The sequence below is a fragment of the Leucoraja erinacea genome, chromosome 14, assembly GCF_028641065.1.
Source record: "Leucoraja erinacea ecotype New England chromosome 14, Leri_hhj_1, whole genome shotgun sequence".
Classification (NCBI taxonomy): Eukaryota; Metazoa; Chordata; class Chondrichthyes; order Rajiformes; family Rajidae; genus Leucoraja; species Leucoraja erinaceus.
In genome coordinates this window covers 30,303,825-30,318,715 of record NC_073390.1, presented here as the reverse complement: position 1 = coordinate 30,318,715, position 14,891 = coordinate 30,303,825, and the positions used below count along the sequence as shown (strand labels likewise).

General features: G+C 43.0%; 1 protein-coding gene across 2 annotated transcripts in view; it reads left to right on the top strand.

Annotated features, from left to right (window-relative positions):
* Window positions 1–8,433, top strand: part of LOC129703502 (glypican-5-like) — a 420,578-nt gene extending 412,145 nt beyond the window's left edge. For both annotated transcript variants that reach the window (XM_055646030.1, XM_055646029.1), the window contains one exon: window positions 7,316–8,433. In XM_055646030.1, coding sequence (XP_055502005.1) covers window positions 7,316–7,515 — 200 coding nt within the window. In that variant the 3' untranslated portion in view covers window positions 7,516–8,433. The remainder of the gene's footprint in view (window positions 1–7,315) is intronic.
* The last annotated feature ends 6,458 nt before the right edge of the window (window positions 8,434–14,891 follow it).

Sequence of the window (14,891 nt, the reverse complement as noted above, 5' to 3'; positions counted from 1 at the left end):
CCTCCCTCTAAACCTATCTTATCCATGTACCTGTCTAATGGCTTCTTAAACGTTGCGATAGTTCTTACCTCAACTACCTCCTTCAGCAGTATGTTCCATACATCCACCGCCTTTTATCTAACAGATACATGGCGCATTTCAAGACATTCAAGAGTGTTTATTTGTCATGTGCATCAGATATGTCGGAACGATTACATTCTTACTTGCTGCAGCTTTACAGGGTGTTATGAAGATTATGTGTCAGACAGGCAATGGAACCATTTTAGACCAGTTTATTTTTCCAGTTTCTTAGTATTTAAATGGAGCATGGCACATGATCTTGAATTTGTTTCTGCTGATATGTCCTTTCAAGCAAATAAAAAAAACATTTCAATCAGGTTCATAAGAATTCACGTTTGTCTTTCAAAGTAATACAGTAATTCCACTTCCACCTGATGGCTACATGCTTGCCGTCAACTGCCCCACATAATGTGCAGGAAGTACCATCTGGTATCAAAGCCGCTCTCTTCCACTCATCTGTCTCTCGGACAACCTTGCTGATGGTGTTGTGGGCCACAAGAAAGCTGCAGGAGAGGCTCTTGTAGGAATCTCCTGATGCCAGGTAGCGGAGGGTGATGGCTAAGGGCATGCCTGGTTCCAGTGGCTTCCTCATGAAGGTCTAATTTTTCTCAAGGAGAGGGCCCACCCGAGTCTTCAACTCCTGAAACAGCTCAGGGGGGAGCCTAGTGAAGTTTCTGGAAAGCAGCCTCATCTTCTTGCTGGAGCACAGTCATCAGGTTTTCATACTGGCCCAATCCTTCTGTCTTTCTGAGGTATAAGAATGAGGGCTGCTGCAAGCAGCAGGGCTTCTTCTTCATGAGAGCAATGCCCTCTGATGTTGCTCCATGGCAGTCATGATGCAGAATGATTGGTGAACCCCACCCTACAACCCCTACAATAGGAAAAATGAATCATTCCATTGCTTTGGAGGTCAAAATGAGGTGAATTGCTTTCAGTTGACGCCGACAGGGTCGTAGCTTGTCATAGCTTAATGTTGGTTGTTGTAAGTGTCGTGGTAGGTTGTCGTAGGTGTGGTCGTAGGTGGACGTCCTAAGTCACGACTATTGGGTTGCCAGTTGTCGGGAGCTTGCCATAGCTTGAAGTCGACTTGGTTGTAGGTTGGTGTAGGTTGCCATAGACATAGTCATAGGGGGGAGGGGGGGCGGGGTCCAGTTGACGATTTTTCGGCGATCTGCCAAGACTATGACAGTCGCCAACAGTTGTCTAAAAAATCACCAAGCAGGACAGGCCCATTACTCACTCCCAAATAAGAGACAAAAGGTCAAAGTACAGGACAAATTCCCAACAGCACTTTGTTGACCAACTCGGCCGTGGCTGGATGAATGATGAGTTGGCCTGGGTGCTAGACTGCACACAAAGCCCAGCTGGCATGCCAGCTGAGGAGTTTTGGCCCGGCCTGTGCAAAGTCGCGTGCAAGGTCCAGCACCCCATCCAACTCGTGAATAGACGATTGGCCATGAGAAGGAGGGGTGGTGGTGTCGGCGGTAAGCAAAAGTCCGAAGGTCGGACAGCTGGCCGGGCTGCCGACCGACGGGGCCATGGGCCAGGCGTTGCTGCTGCACTCCATGGGCTGGACTACGTCGGGACGGGTGATGCAGGGCTGGACGCGGTGCTCCGACCCGACAGTCCCCTCGACCCGAATAGTAGCAGTCAAATTCAGGACAAGGGCGGTCCCGTACCGGACAAACCAATTTAGCCCAAAAAACGGGATGACCCTACTTTCCACATCAAAGCAAGCAGAGTATTCCACCTATAATGCAAAGCTCGACCTTCAGTCCTTCCTCAACAATATGTGGCATGAAGTTTGAAGAATTAGAGATCAGAATGATTGTGCTGTAGCAGGGTAGTAAAAGTGCCATTATCCTTACACCGTGATCAGTAAATTACTGATATCTATTGGTAAATAATGACAACAATGAATATTCAGGATGAACAGAACCTTCAATAATTTTGATATATTGATTAAAAGATTTTTTTTTAGTTTATTTTCCTGCAGGGATGAGTAAAAAGAAAAAGAAAATTCCAATTACTTTTTGTTATTCTCATAGTATAACCTACTCAACGGTTCAATGTCCTTGTCAACCACTAAAAATAACCTTGGATATGGGAATTGAAGCAGTTCGGTGGTAGAAGTAAGCAGCTTGGAACCAAGCAGTAATGACTGGGCAGGAGAATGCAGCAGGTTGTGACAGAAGATTAATGGCCACTTGATTAATGGGTGTATGAGTTGAGTCCTTCAAGCTTCTGCCTCAAACCTCTGCATAGAATTACAGCAGCATCTAAGTATAGGAGTGTATTGTGTTCAAAGATCTCTCTCTGTGTTTACGTATATACAGGTATGTCTGCATAGGTATGACATATGCAGCCCATACTATTCAGTCTTTATTGCACTGCAATGTGCAGTGGGTATGGTCTCTCTTGTTTATTGATTCTGACTATTTTTTACTTTTATGCCATTTTGCTACTTCTGCTCTCTTCTACTTTTTCTCTTTTTTCTTTTAGTGTGGGCGATGAGAAGATCAGTGTCAATAGATTGTGGAAAGTAGCTATGGACTGTGTTTGGAGTTGGGAACATATGGTCATCATCAGTTTTATAGTCATACATCAGAGAAACAGCCTTGAACCCAACATGTAAACTTTGCAATCCCTCCCTACCAAAGCACCCTTTGCCTCAGCTATTTTAAATGATCCAGTCCACTCGCTATCCTTCCAGTCTATTTCGCATGGATGGGTAATTTAGCCAGAAGTCTTACTGCCCTCAAAATATGCCCTCATTTCCTCTGTATTCCCATAGTGATAGAGTCATAGAGTGATACAATGTGGAAATAGGCCCCTCGGCCCAACATGCCCACTACGGCCAACAATGCCCCAGCTACACTATTCCCACCTGTCCGCATTTGGTCCATATCTCTCCAAACCTGTCCTATCTATGTACCTGTCTAACTGTTTCTTAAATGTTCGGATAGTCCCTGCCTCAACTACCTCGCCTGGCAGCTTGTTCCATACACCCACCACCCTTTGTGTGAAAAAGATACCCCTCAGATTCCTATTAAATCTTTTCCCCATCATCTTAAACCTATTTCCTCTGGTTCTCGTTTCACCTACTGTGGGCAAGAGACATCACGAGTTGGATGGGGTGCTGGACCTTGCATCCACCCGATCTATTCCTCTCATGCTTTTATTCACCCATGTCCCTAAAGACTCAAATTGACTTTTAATAAATTAAAGTGGAACAAAGAAAATAATGTTTCCATGAATACTGTTTCTCTCTGTCTTACTGGTTTTGGAAAATAATTAGTGGTTGAGAATTAGGAATCAGGTGGCAACTATTTTATTAATTCTGAGACAGAGACTGGGGAAGGGGTAGCTCAGGATTATACCTCATTATTCTTAATTTCCAAAGTAAAGAAAGACATAGAGCACATTTACAGAACCTATGGGCCACCGAGTCGACACCAAGTGTTTTTCATTAATCCTCATTCTACTCTCCCCATATTCTCATTGCTCCCCCCCCAGATTCTAGAATATATCTACACACTAGGGACAATTTACACTGGCTAATTCACCTATACACCAACGTATTTTGGGATGCGAAAGGAAATCGGAGCACCCATGGAAACCTACCATGGTCAAACTCCAGACGGACAGCACTGGAGGCACTCAGGTCTCGGGTACTGTGAGGCAGCAGCTCTACTATATTTTAACCATGCTACCACATTTTAAAATATGTGAATTGAAATTTTCAAGGACATACAATGGGATTTCAATTCTTTATTATTAGTTCAGACATCCAGATAACTGCTGCTTTAACATAATCATCTATCACAGTGAGATCAGTGTGAGATCTTGATAAATTCATCTAAACTGCTCTTCTTTCATACAGCCTACTGGATATCATCAAGCCTTGGTACAATAAGTATAATTACAGCTTGCAAATGAATTTAATTCTGCGATTGCAATGAAATCTTGCAAATGCAGTGAAATGAAATCTTGCAAAGATTTCATGGTGTGTTTTGAATTAGATGTTAACTGAATATCTACAGAAGCAAAAGATTACTTTTAGCAGCTTTAAAAACTCACGACACATAAATCAGAACTTAAAGCAGATGTAGCTCTGAGGTCCAAAATAGTAAGAACCCCGATGGGCAGGTTCCAGGCGGGAAGAACTCCTCTCTGGAAGTGCAAAGCCAAAAAGGCAATGTTATGGCAGTCTTCTGATGGATCTAGAGCTGTAAAATTAACTCAAAATTGGATGGGTTGCTGGGCAGGTTGAGCTTGAGGAAACTGATGGAGTTCATGTCTCCAGTGAAAGGATTTTGTATGATACTCTGCCTCAGAAGGCAGTGGAGGCCAGTTCTCTGGATGCTTTCAAGAGAGAGTTAGATAGAGCTCTTAAAGATAGCGGAATCAAGGGATCTAGGGAGAAGGCATGAACAGGGTACTGATTGTGAATGATCAGCCATGATGACATTGAATGGCGGCTCTGGCTCAAAGGGCCAAATGGTCTACTCCAGCACCTATTGTCTGTTGTCTATTGTCTAAGATTCAGATGGATAAGAGTGCAGTTGGTGGGGCTGGATAACAAGAGAGGCGCAGAAGAAGGATCATATGATGGACAATGGAAGAGAACTAGGTTCAATGGGTCAATGGTTCAATGGATAATGGTGTTCAGAACAGTGTTCAGAGCAGATTCAGACCATTTGATTGCTGTGATAACTGCAAATTTGAAGATGAGGTTGAGGGGATTGACTCCATATCTAAGAATTTTCTCAATGAGGCAGTGGGTGCTGGAGACATGTTGGTTTCAAAGGGATGGAGATGAGTAAAACCATGAAATGTAAAGGGTTCTGGTCCAAGAATGCCAGCAATGTTTCAAGCTCAATCATTGCCTTTAGTAACATTAAAGAGGAAATTTCAGCTATCCTTTTCACTGCTGCCTGTTATTCTCTGACACTCATCAGAAACAAAGTGGGAACAGGGTTGGATGTGACAGCAATGCTTCCATGATCAACTAATTAGCCATGGCCCCTATGGGGAAAGGACAATTGGACAAAGGCTGACAATGGCCCTGGAACCAATCTGAGCAAAACCTGAGTCTTTAAGAGATATGAGGAGAAGACATCACCCATCTGCCAATATTTTTCCCTCACCTGTATCCACCTATCACCTGTTGGTCTTTGCCCCACCCCCTACTACTCCTCTCCTGCTTTCTTCCCCTTACTCTATCAATCTGAAGAAAGGTCCCGACCCGAAACGTTATTGATCCATTTCCCTCCACGCATGATGCCTGGTCCACTGAATTCCTCCAGCATTTTGTCTTTTGCCCCATAAAAGTGTAAACTAAATTAAACAAGCTAACACTTTAGCATAAAAGAGAGGGGAATAATGAAATATTACAACTGTTGTGCTGAAATGTAATCATTACTATCATACGTTATCATGATATAGTAATTAAAGGTCTTCACTTTGTGACATTATTCTCCATGTGATACAAGTGAACATGTGTGTGTTTGCTTTTTGCCAATTATTCCCACAGAGCTGGCCTTGTTTTTGTTTATAGGATTAATTGTGCAGTAAGGTCCTGCTGGGAAATAAATTTGCAGATTTGTGGTGATGAATACAGAGATAAATATTTGGCATAGGGTCTCTGACAGTCGAATGGGGACAGGGAGACAAACTGCCTCGTAACTTACTGTTATTGACATGGACATTGATTAATATGTGCCATAGCAATTGTTGACTGATGTAGTTGTTCTCAATTGGCTCAATAGGCTGTGGAACTAAAATATATCACCTTGAATTGATTTTCATTGGGATTAAGATCAAGTGCTCTTAAATGCAATATGATTATTTGTATCTTGATCATAAAGACTCATTTCCTTCCCATTGTATATGCCTGGCCTATAAACTGTGAATTTTGTGGTTCTATATTTTTTTTATTGGTCGCTCTTCCTGCTCCCATTTGGCTCTTTCACAAAGCTTTCCTGGAGCAAATATACGTGGTTCTGGATTGCCAGTCACTGTGTAACACGATCAGCATATTATGAAGCTTCTGTTTTATTATCTGCTCTGTATTTTCCCTTGGATTGTTTTTTTCTTTTCAAATTGTTTTCAAGAGAGTGTTAGATTTAGCTCTTCGGGCTAAAGGAATCAAGGGATCTGGGGAAAAAGCAGAAACGGGATACTGATTTTATATAGTCAGCCATGATCATATTGAATGGCAATGCTGACTCGAAGGGATGAATGGCCTACTCCTGCATCTATTTTTCTATGTTCTATGTTTCTATGTTTTCTAAACGGTGCTGTTGAATTCTTGGCATAGAAAAGGCCCTAACTCTTTCTCACCATTGGTAACTTCAGGCTTTTTGAGTAATGCTCCTGCAGTTACGTGGAACCCACCAGTGTCCAATAGTGTTTAGCAAGTGTAAACTATGCTCCAAAACAGCTCCGAGTGTTCATCAGCACCACTACATTACCAGAGATTGTTCCAGCACATGGTCTGCTTAAATGCTTTAGTCAACAATCTAAGGGCACTGATTTGTATGCTCTTCTAAAGGCCATCGCTTATGGTAAAAGCTCATGTTATGAAGCATAACATGAAGAAAAATATGCAGTAAACTGAAGGATCAGATTGAGAAGATCTATGTCATTAATAGTGTCATAGTTATACAAGTGGAAACAAGGCCCATTGGCCCAACTCATACATTCTGACCAAGTTGCCTACCTGAGCTAGTCCCATTTGCCTGCATTTGCCCGTATCCCTCTACATCTTTCCGACCTATGTACCTGTCAAAGGAAGGTTGGTTGAATTTTCCTTTGTGTGGGGACGAATAGATTGATAAAGTGTACCACTGTTGACAAGCATTAGTTTTGATGTAAAAATTCTGTTCCCATTTTGAGGTTCTGTGCCCTTAAATCTCTTCTTCCTTGTGTTGGGATTCACCAGGGGATGCTGAATTTTGTAGGAAATGCGTTAGGGTTGGCGAGGGTTTCCCAAGTGTCACACATCGTGGTCATTGGTGTCTGGTAAGAAGCTGGTGTAGATTGGGTCAGACATCCCACATAGTAAAGGCTTAGAGCTGTAGTGCTCTTGGTTCACATGGCACTAACACCTTGCAGATATTGTCTGTTATTGCTATGATAATTATGCCAATTTTTTCTTACAGCTTTCATGCCATCTGTTCTGCCACTCTTAATAAGCGCAGCCGTACTAAACAATCGTAACAGGCCCCTTTTTGTCTCTTTCTTCTCTCAGACACGCCAGAAGACCGATGGGCAAAAGACAAGATTTTCCCAGCTGTGGCCCCCACTCTGAAGGGAACCAAGGTGACGGCACCAAGCTTCTCACCGAGCGGCACAGCACGGAGCAAACCGGGAGCGGCCTCCAGTCACTGCAGCTTGTTATCCATCACCATGGTCACAATACTGGGGCTGTTGTGTCACTGGATTTTATAGTTTGCGATGCATCATGGCTACAATAGCCTGCCTTTATTTATCCAGTATTACAATCATCACGCAGCTTTTGTTTCTTATTGGCGGTCAGCTGATGCTTTAGGATCTGTGTTCTTGTAATATAGTTGAGAGCTGCAATATACTATAGCAACCCGTTGTTCTAGAGGAGTTCTGTTTGAACAAAAAAAATCACGTGAAACCTGTATATAGTTTGTATAAAAAAACTAGATTTAGAGGTAAGCTATCTGCCAGACTACATATACGTAATCACTTTTGAATATAAACTTTGTGTACAAATGTCCTTCCCCCCCAGCATATTATTTTCCAAAATGCTGCATTTGGGTTTTTTTCCCAGTATAACTCATGACTAGCTAAGGCCTGATGTACCATCTTGCATTGCGATTTCTTCATGCAATTATACAGCTAGCCCTCAGATTCATCACTCACCCCTCTGCTGAACAGGCATACGATGACGTGCAGTCCTGAGCTTGAGGTCTGGAAGACCTCATTTTTGATGCCCTGGAAGCCAGGTGGAATATTTGTCTGAGGTATCATTATTGGCCTCATTACGTCTGAGCCAGGGACAAGTCAGCCAGGATCTGACACTGATGGTAATTAGACAGTGAGTTCTGCTGACAAATGGGATTGCCACGTGAGCAAATGGATCCGGTTATAATTCTAAGGTCGGTCAATCTTGACTTGAACTGAGTTGGCCCCTAATCCAATCTGTCAACGTTGGGGATGTGCAAGACAATCCTCCCCTCCCAGTTTGCCCCGAAGGTCAGACTTGTCTATAATTTCTATCACTTTGTTCTGAACTACGCAGTCATAAAGAGAGACAACACCGAAGCAGACCCTTCAGCCCCCAGTTTGACAACAAAGCATCAATTTTTACACTAAATCCCCCCCCCCCCCCCCCCCCCCCCCAAAAACACACACAGACCCAGCAGCTTATTTAGACATTTGGGCAATTTACAATTAATCTACCAACTCCTAAGGATGTGGGATGAACCTGGAGCAGCCAGAGGAAACCTGCGTGTTCACAGGGAGAATGTGCAAACTGCTACATTCACTATGGACAGGATTGAACCTGGGTTGCTGGAAGTGTGAGCTAGCTGCTCTACTAACTGCGCCACCATGCCACCACAATTGACGAGACAGTCTTTCCTATAGAACAAACCTCGCATGTAAAACATGGAGGCAGTTGAACTGCAAAGATGACTTTCCTTCATCGGCAGGTTTTTAGTGAGGGGGTAGGGTTTAATACATTTACAAAACTGTTTTCAATGTTTACATGACTGCAGATCAGATTTCTCAAAGGCCATTTGCTGTCTCCACCTGGATTTTGACGTCTATGGTAACTATAGCCGATTGTTTTCAGTTAAATGCCTTTTTCTTTTATTGAAAGAAAACAGTGTTTTTATTTGTAACCTGAACTTGTCCTTCAGGAAGAAGACCAATTCCATGCTACATAAGAAGTTTACTGTTTGTAATCCCTCTCCCAGTGCACTAATGGTTATCTCATTAACTGATGCCTGATAACCAGTAATTATCACATTGGTGCTTATGGGATATCTGTGTTGCAGTTCAGCTTGCTGCACTCATTTCATACTCTTTTACGACTTTAGACTTTAGAGAAACAGTGCAGAAATCAGGCCCTTTTGCCCACCGAGGCTGCCGACCAGCGATCACCAGCACTCTCTTACACACTAGGGACAATTTCCAACTTACAGAAGCCAAATAACCTACAAAATTGTACGCCTTTGGAATGTGGGAGGAAACCGGAGCACCCGGAGTAAACCCACGCGTTCACAGGGAGAATGTATAAACTCCGTGCAGACAGCACCTGTAGTCAGGATCGAACCCTGGTCTCTGGCGCTGCAAGGCAGCAGCTCTACCGCTGCTCTACCGTGTCACCCCGACTTCACTCACCGTCACTCCTCAACCCCAGCTTCTCGTCAGACCACTCTGCCCCTTCACTCTCATACTGTCCTGTTCACATGCACTCTGCCCCATCTCAAACCTGATTTTCACGAGCCACTATCCCTTACAATGGCCACATCTGACCTCTCAGGTGAACATTAAAAGGCCCCTGGCAGTCTTGTTCAAAAAAGAGTAGGTGATTCTTCTCTAACTTCTGAATCAACAATTACCACTGAACCAGTAGTTCGGCTGCGAGATCTCCTGACATTATGGGAAAACTCCTGGCAGTGACGTGACTTCTAAATTATGTCTTTTGCTTTTGATTATTTTGAATTCTGAGGTCATAAAAACCCCCAATCTAAATGTTTTCCTTCTTTAATTTATCCTTTCTATACACAGTCTATTATTTGTAAAGTCAGCAGTTTACATTTAAGGGGTTGCCAAACAACTGCACGCTTCAGAGTTTGTATTTCTTGGCCACATGTGCACGACAGATGGTAGATGAAGCAACCAGGAACCCTTCTCCCCTACATCACAACCCTCTTCCTCCTTCCCATCTCACCATCCTCATTCCAGCTGCAGAGCATGGGAAGGGTCCTCTTTATGATCATATTTGGAAGTGCCAGCGATCTCCAAAATGAAATGCATCCCTGCCTACTAGAGGATCAGTTGCCTTCACCACCCTAATGATCAAACCCAATCGCTCTGCGGGAGCCAAAGCAGAGTCGCCCGTGTGATATCACTATTCCACATCCACCTCCTACTGACATCCAGATGTTGTTGGGCAGTGCTTCACCAGATGTTGGTAGCTTTACTTCATCACTTCACTCAGTTACTGAAAAAAGATGGAAAGTTGGGCAATCCACTTTAGAAAGAGGTGTATTTTTTTAGATCAAGTGCTCGGCATACTTTGAGGCTGAATACCAGCCTGAGGAAGGGTCCCAACTTGAAACGTCACCTATCTATATTTTCCAGAAATGCTGCCTGCGCTCTGAGTTACTCCAGCACTTTGCGTCATACTTTGAGGCCTTTGGGTTAAGATTAATTGTGCACTCTCAACACAATCATAGACTCTCATTAGAGTATGCTTGGCTGAAAGATAGTCTGTGGTTTCATGAAGGAGCCCTCCAGCTTCAGAGTAAGGTGCAGTCTTCTGCTACACAGTTTTACTATCTTCATGTGAGGACAATGCTCCTTGTCACTCTCTTCCTCAGTTCAATCTACAGATTAATGAAAATCCTTGACCTTATTTTAAATCCCCTTCAACATTTCACATCCAGTGACTTGTATGTTGGCTCCCAGTTAAACAGTGCCTTGGTTTTAATTTTTTTTAATCGTTGGTTCCAAAGTAGTACGTTGCTTCGACCCCTTGTCATTTCCTCCTGGGTGGCAACTCTAAGGTATTTGTCTTTGTTCTATGTTGACACATTGTGCATGATAATTTATAATGCATCTCATTAGCAATCATGCTTTCAACTGCCAAGTCTCAAAGACTTGGAATCTCCTCCTTAAATCTATCTGCCTTTCAATGCCTCTTAAAACCTGCCATTTTCAGACCAACTCTCTTAATATTGCTTGGGGGGGGGGGGGGTCACATTTTATTTTATCATGTTCCTGAGAAATACTATGGGAACTCCTGCTAGAATGCAGGCACTGTACTGTATGTTTCACAGAGTGCTGAAGTAACTCAATGGGTCAGGAAGCATCTCTGGAGGATTATGGAGAGGGGACATTTTGATTTGAGACTCTTCTTCAGACCTAAAAAGTCACCTATCCGTGTCCTCCAGAGATGCTGCCCGACCCACTAAAGAACTCCAGCATTTTGTGTTTTATGCAAAATTACAGCATCTGTAATTCCATGTCTACACTGTATATCTCCTCTGATATTGTCATAAAACTTTACAGCATAGACACAGGCCTTTTGACCCAACATCCATGCCTATCGCCTAATCAAACTAGTCCTACCTGCCTGTGCCTGCCCCATAGTCCTCCAACCTTTCCTATCCATGTACCAGTCTATAAGTGTGTTTTAAATGTTGTAATTGGCACACCAGTGACTACTCTTCAGAAATACTTCAACAGCAGTAAAGCACTTTGAGAAATCCTAAGATCTTGGAAATCTTTCTTTCTTGCCTGACTGTTTCCATGTGACTGGTAGCTACAGCAACAGTGATCACATGCTGAGTTCATTCCAAAAATGGTGGACTGCACACACTGCACTGTTTTACTATAATATATCGCAACTTTAAAAGAGTTTCCACTAAAACTAAATGATACAATGGTATTTGCTACATACTACAGGTAGTGGAAGAGTAACACGTTAAAAATAAGCCCTTGCTGCAATAAATGAGCAGAAACATTTTCCTTTCAGTGCAACACAGAAACTTTACGGGCTTTGCAATTGTACTCGCAATGAGTTCTGGTATTAAAACAAACTGTCTACACAGCTACCTTTAACAATGAAAACAATCTTGCCAATAAAATTAATTATTTTATACACATTATTTAACTCATATGCATTGGTTTTACCAGAAGGACAAGGCCTGTAGAAGATGGTTGACAACATAATTGTAGGTTTATTTCAGTGTTTCGTGAGGCATGTTGGCTATAAAATCAAAAGAAAGACAAACAATATGGATATGCCTGCTTTTGATCCTGGCCTCCTATTCTAATACAAGATGTTCCAGTAAATCTTTGAATATTCTTTACAGAGGAATAAATTAAGAATATTTTTGCAGCTAGCAGCATGCAAGTAGAAAGTGATCAAGTTAGGTATCGGGTTACACGGTGGGCACACGTGTGATGCCAGCCTTGCATCTCAAGCTTACACAGAGTCCCCTTACTGTCTACAATGCATTGATGGTAAATTTAGACCAGGTCTTACACGGCATGTGTTTAGAGCCAGAAAGATCCTGCTGAAACTGCAATTCTTTCACCCTCCATTCAAGCTCATAGGCCAAATGGAAAAAGTCGCATTGGTGCATTAGAGAATCCCTTCTGAGTAAAAGGAGAAAATGGGGTAACACAATGTTTCAGCTAATTGAGCCACAGTCTCTCAGCGCTGGAGACCCGTGTTTAATGCTGACCGATGTGTGTGTGTGTGTGTGTGTGTGTGTGTGTGTGTGTGTGTGTGTGTGTGTGTGTGTGTGTGTGTGTGTGTGTGTGTGTGTGTGTGTGTGTGTGTGCGTGCGATCGTCCAGTGCGGTGTGTGTGTGTGTGGTGTGTCCAGTGTGTGTGTTTGTGTGTGTGTGTGTGACCTAAAGCTTGGTCGATCCAGACGCGGTTTTTAACGCGGAAGGTCGATCCCGCTCAAGGTTTTCCAGCCCCTTATTTCTAAAGTGGTGCCAAGGTGACCTTGCATGCTGTGCTTTACAGCAGAGTTTCTTCTCTGCAACGTTCCACTCTCCCATCAATCTGTCCCCTTGAATGAATTTTTGACCACTGCTGCCCATTGCCCCTACATGTGCCAAACCCTTGCTGCGTGGCAACCACTTGACATCGGCCTCCCATGCTGATCTGAGACAACATTGCCTGCAGCTCCTTCCTCCCAGGGATAATCCACAGTGTGTAGGAAGGAACTGTAGATGCTGGTTTAAAGACGCAAAAAGGAATAGGTGACGTCTCAGGCCGAGACCTTTTCCAGACTGAATCAGTGGATGGGCAAACTAGAGGTATGAAAAAGTATAGAACAGAACTGAATCCAGAAACTTTAGTTTGCATCACCTATTCCTTTTCTCCAGAGATGCTGCCTGACCCACTAAATAATCAACAGTGTTTGATAGGATTATCATTGATCTGCCAGCTGTTCACCAGGCAGATACACCTTGAGCAGTACTACATAAGTCAGAGTGATGAAGAATGGTTAGCAAGATTAAAAAAATAAAATCAATAAAATTAGGGTGCTAGAAATCAGGAATAAAATTGTAAAAATGTTTGAAATACCTACCCATGATCTGTGCGACCATCAATGATAAAGAGTCCTGATCCTGAAATGTTAACTCTGATTTTCTCTCTACAAACGTTGCATAATCCTTCAGTATTTCCAGCATTTCCTCTTTTTATTTCGGAATGCAAGGTTAGACTACTGACTACGGACCCCACCACATGTGCTGATATTCTAAGTCTAGGTGCCCTGACTATGGTTAATGGCTGCAGTGCTGAGATCATCTGGTCTAAGCGATGAATCCCATGTAAGGTTAATTACGGCACATTGATTGTCATTGGACCTGTATCCAAATAGCACTCTGCCGCTACGAATACAGACAACGCCTCATAATACCAACAACTTATTGTTATTGAGAGTGTGCAGTGTAGGTTCACAAGGTTAATTCCCAGGATGGCGGGACTGTCATACGATGAAAGAATAGAGCGATTGGGCTTGGATTCATTGGAATTTAGAAGGATGAGAGGGAATTTTATAGAAACATAAAATTATTAAGGGATTGGATATGCTAGAAGCAGGAAACGTTCCCGATGTTGGGGGAGTCCAGAATCAGGGGCCACAGCTTAAGAATAAGGGGTAGGCCATTTAGAACTGAGATGAGGAAAAATGTTTTCATACAGAGAGTTGTGAATTTGCGGAATTCTCTGCCTCAGAAGGCAGTGGAGGCCGCTTCATGTTTTCAAGAATTATATATGTTTCTATAAGATTCCCTCTCATCCTAAATTCCAATGAATATAAGCCCAGTCGACCCATTCTTTCATCATATGTCAGTCCCGCTATCCCAGGAATTAACCTGGTGAAGCTATGCTGCACTCGCTCAATAGCAACAATGCCCTTCCTCAGATCAGGAGACCAAAATTGCACACAATACTGCAGGTGCAGTCTCACCAGTGCCCTGTACAGGTGTAATTATGCTCCTAGAGCTTACCCCCCTTAGTCTAGTTCAGTAAAACACTGAGTCAAGCATCGGATCACTCAACTTTATTCTTTCAAACATTAACAAACTCCCTATACAATACCTAACCACCACGGGTCCGATCCTTGTTCAAGCCCTTCAGCCTTGTGCAAGCAGATACCCCCAAAAGGTTACGCAGTCCAAAGCGCCCCTCCAGAAGATCGACTTTGACCCTCGTGCGGTTCACTCTCTATGGGTCATCGGACCCTGTGGCGCGAAACTAGATGGGAGTGGCAGCCCCTACAAACCAATCACAAATATCGATTACATTATACTATTATAGACAGTTCCCAAACCCAATTACAAAGTACCCCATTAAAAGTTTTCTACAGAAGGTTCTGGAAAAAAGTCAGTTAACCAAGGTAATGCAATATTCTCTCAGGTTGTATAAACAACTCAAACAAGGTTTCACACTTCAGCCAATCATCACACAGCGGTACAAACATCTTGCAAAATTATTAACAGTATTTACACTCCCCCCTATTTGGCCAATCCTGACTGTGCATTTGCAACACCACTCAGCTCATCTGCAAAGTCCTCATGAATTTTAACGAAGGA